Here is a 4,090-nt window from a genome sequence, read left to right on the forward strand (position 1 = left end):
AAAAACGAAACTTGATCATCATATCTCGTTAAATAACAAAGTTAACAAAAATTCCTTCTCGGTGAAACATGAGCCCCACTTTACCATGCAATTTCCATATTTGAAATTTTGCATTAGGCCGATTGTTTTGGAGTTAGAGCGCTGTATCACTAAGGCTTGGATACCCTGTATAACGATATCTCCTCTCATCTTTTGCATCCGCTCGCGCCAACAATTTCATAACGCCATGTACTAGGCGTTGAAAATAATTCTGTCCTTTCTTAAAGTAAACTTACCGTTCGTCCATAATAGAAAATCCACGCTATCCAGTACAGCACACAACGTGGTGTCCATCGGGTTGAGTCTTAGGTTGTGTAGATTCATTGGAATGTAGATGAGGTGGAAAACTTGGAAGCTTGGTAATTTAACGCAACTAAACGACGAGTAAATATTTCTACTTAGACTAGGATTATAAATGTTCGAACGTAAAGGGACAGAATTAATTTCTACGCGTAGTAATACCGTGTAGCATCGGAAAATGGAAAATGTTGGAAATTAGAGACTCGACGAGACAAAACGCCACCTACGCTTGCCCACGGCAGCTCAAAGTAGAAAGCTGGTGCGTAAATAGCATCGTCGACATCGTTGACATTTGTATCGGTCGCTATTTGCGTGGGTACGCATTAACTTTAATTGCTTTTATGCGTGGGATGATATTGGATCTAATAAAGGTGAAACGTCGCGTTGAGCGTTACCGTGGAAACAACAGACGATCATTTTGTTACGCCTGAAGGGCGGACCATTCCAGGTGAAATCAGACACTTTGCTGTAACATTTCGAGTTGTGCTGAAACTTGGATACGTTTTAGTTTTTACCGATGCTTCGACAAGTGTCGATGAATTTTTCAAAAATTCTGAAATTTGGATAGTTTGAAAAATGATTAATCTCACAGGGATCGCGGATGTAATCATGAATAATCATACGAACAACTCTTTACTCATTCCGTATAAAATGTAATTACAGTGGGTGTAGAAAGTGTTCGTACACCGATCAATTTCCAAAAATACTGTGTAGAATTGTAATTTATTAACTTACTTTTTATAAACAATGACATATTCTCTACATATTCTCGGAAATCTCTAGAATAGATAGATTACAAAAAAAAAATTAATCGATATAAACGTTGAAGCAATAAGTATTCGCGCAACTGTTTAAAAGTACTTTACTCGAAATTTGATGTTTTCTAATTCGCACGGGGCAATAAACTAATGTGTTTACGTTACAAACTCTACTGTAAATGGTTCGTCATGAGAATCGTACAAATATTTATTGCTCCTATACTTTTACCCACTTTTCGCAATTTTTTGTTAAATTTCACAAATTATATTAACTAGTAAATGTTGTTCGGACTATATCTATCATAGAGACTGTCGAGAATATGTAAAATATCATTGATTATAAAAAAAAAAAAAAAGGTTAAGAAACTACAATTTCCCACAAAAGTTTTTTGGGGATCGGTGTGCGAATACATTCTACACTCACTGTATCATTTATGTACGAGTGAGAGTTGTACAAGCGTCTAGGGTTCTCCTTTAATCATTCTCTATATTTATCAAGTTCAAACGTGAATCAATCACGTCAATCAATCGTTTTGAAACTACAATTTCACACAAAAGTTTTTTGGGAAATTGATCCGGTGTACGAATACATTCTACACCCACTGTGCATCTTGTAATTCAAATTCAAGTTTTTCTTGACCCCAACAATGGATCAAAAATTGTTAATCCATAACATTATGCGAATTGTACAGATCGAGGTTTCCATGATTGCTTTCGTGCTTCGAAAATAAAATTTGCTATCATCCACGCCGCTAGACTCTTCCGGCACGATAAAATTATTTTCAAGAGCGTGACGCTTGCGGTTTGATTGTAGGATTCTTTTTTTTCCTGGACCGTATAAAGTGACGCGAGTAGAATTCGTCGAATATCTTTTTATCGTGCTCTTCTTTCCTCCATCCATTTTTTAATTGCAATTATTTTCTTCTGAACGAGTGTGCAACACGGAAATGTATTTTTAACAAAGGATCAAAGTCTCTCAATATCTCTTTTTTTCCTCGTATGTTACTAGCTGTACTCCGCGATTTCAGCCGCGTGGAATACTATTCTTATTCTACGATATCTCCATCCCAGCGCCACCTATCGGGTCCAAATTTTCCCAAAGACTTACTTTTTATTTAAATATTATATGGTGTGAATTTGAGCCAAATCATTTTTATATATTAATACGTATTTTTTTCGGAGGGAGAGGGGAAATTATTCCAAGAGACTAAGCATCTCAACGAGTCATCCGTTATTAAAAATTAAAATTTATGTTTTAACACGTTGATCGCCATGTCACCCACATATGGGTGACAGTGGTCTTCACTGAGCAACTAAACAAATTAATTCTGAAAGTCAAATATCAAAGGAAATAAATTCAAGCGGAATTTACAAATTTGTATGAAGTTACTGTGTAGTTATTATGTAGTCTCCGATAGTTTAAATAACATTTAATCCTAGCAGAAAGTTTCAAGAATATTTGTCTGGCAGTCAACGTGTTAACGAGTGTATTATCGATGGGTTTGTGAGGTTTTTCCAACGAAGATGAATTCAAACACGACCTTATTCGGACAATTCGTAATTATTCCAAACTGGACAGTTTTATTAGACAGATATAACTCTGACAAGAATACATTAAGAAACATAAAAAATAAAAATTTGGATTGACAAAGGATCACTTACAGTTTTAAACCGACATCGTTGCGTCATTTAACAATATTCAATTTTTGCACAGGTGGAGGAGATCCGCGAAATGATAGACAGGATCCAGACGAACGTAGAAGATGTCAAGAAAAAGCACAGTGCCATCTTATCGGCGCCACAGACCGACGAGAGTGAGTACCGTTATGATAATTAGTCCGTTTTGTTTGAGCTGTTTGATTCGTTGTTGGAAAGAGCGTCCGTTTCAAACGATATTTTATGGTCGCCGTTTGCAACGCGACGCGTTCCTCGAGCTGTGGTCCAATAACAGACGATTATCTTAACCCTTTACACTTGGACTCGCTTGTACCATCAATTACGGAGACACTCTGTATAATAAGAAAGTACGAGTCCGCGTTACATACAAAGAGACACCTTCGTGTCGAAATAAACTTAAGAAACAGGCTGCAGCGTAGGCAAGCCTCCTTCCACCTACAACAAACATTATCACAAGAAACAACGTGTTTGTGAGTATAATAATACAGGTTTGAAGAGAGCATTGGATGGAATTCAAAATTGATCGCGACTTTCGAAAAAAGTTACGTCATTGGTCAAGATTATCCACCGCGTACCTAAGAATTTTATGTACTAGCGAAATGACGGATTCCTTTGAAATCGTGATTACCATTCGGGTCCACTCTACATAGCTGCTCGCATTACGCCAGGTCATCCCAGCGCTTTCTTGCATCGGTTCAGCATATAATAAGCATCTGTGGTCCCAGAACGCTTGCTCCAGAAACGAGGCTACGTTTCGCTGAGAAACAGCGTCCCCGTGTTTCGAAATTCCCATCCACCGAGTCTTCCATTCCATACTCGTCTCGAGCTAATTGCGAACGATCCGCTCCTATTTGCTTTTGTCATTGTCCTAATGACCACGTGACGAAACTTTCGCAATGCTGGCCCATTCACGCGACGTCTGTGTACGCGCATCGCGCTAGATTAGATTGCTATGGTCTCCATCCAACGTAGGAAAACGTAATCTGGACAGGAGGAACGCGAATCGCTTTCCCCCATCTTTCCTCAGAGCTGACGTTCGAGACTGCGGAGGAGTTCCTACGTCGGAAGGGGAGATTCGTCGTTTACTTTGGGGTTATCGATCTCCGCCGGTCGAGACGTCTCTTCTCTGCGTAGGAAGACGCGCGACGGTGATTGTAGCTTCCTCTTCAGCGTCTTACTTTTTCTATGGGTTTTCCCTTCCTGGCTCTTTTTTGTTGTGACAGAACTGTTGACTGATACCTTCGCCGACAAATTGTCTTCGCACCCTCTCAGGACGGGACAGGTCAAGACGAGGAAGGAGATCGTATTCTGGCGCA

The 4,090-nt window shown here is 39.1% G+C and overlaps 1 protein-coding gene across 7 annotated transcripts in view; it reads left to right on the forward strand.

The window, feature by feature from the left end:
• LOC128878901 (syntaxin-1A) overlaps positions 1–4,090 on the forward strand; it is a 64,757-nt gene that overhangs the window by 20,174 nt on the left and 40,493 nt on the right. For all 7 annotated transcript variants that reach the window (XR_008457520.1, XR_008457519.1, XM_054127556.1 and 4 more), the window contains exon 3: positions 2,812–2,911. Coding sequence is in view for 5 of the 7 variants with exons in the window: in XM_054127556.1 (XP_053983531.1) it covers positions 2,812–2,911 (100 nt within the window). In the remaining 2 variants the exon portion in view is untranslated. The remainder of the gene's footprint in view (positions 1–2,811; positions 2,912–4,090) is intronic.

This window comes from Hylaeus volcanicus, chromosome 6, assembly GCF_026283585.1.
Source record: "Hylaeus volcanicus isolate JK05 chromosome 6, UHH_iyHylVolc1.0_haploid, whole genome shotgun sequence".
Classification (NCBI taxonomy): Eukaryota; Metazoa; Arthropoda; class Insecta; order Hymenoptera; family Colletidae; genus Hylaeus; species Hylaeus volcanicus.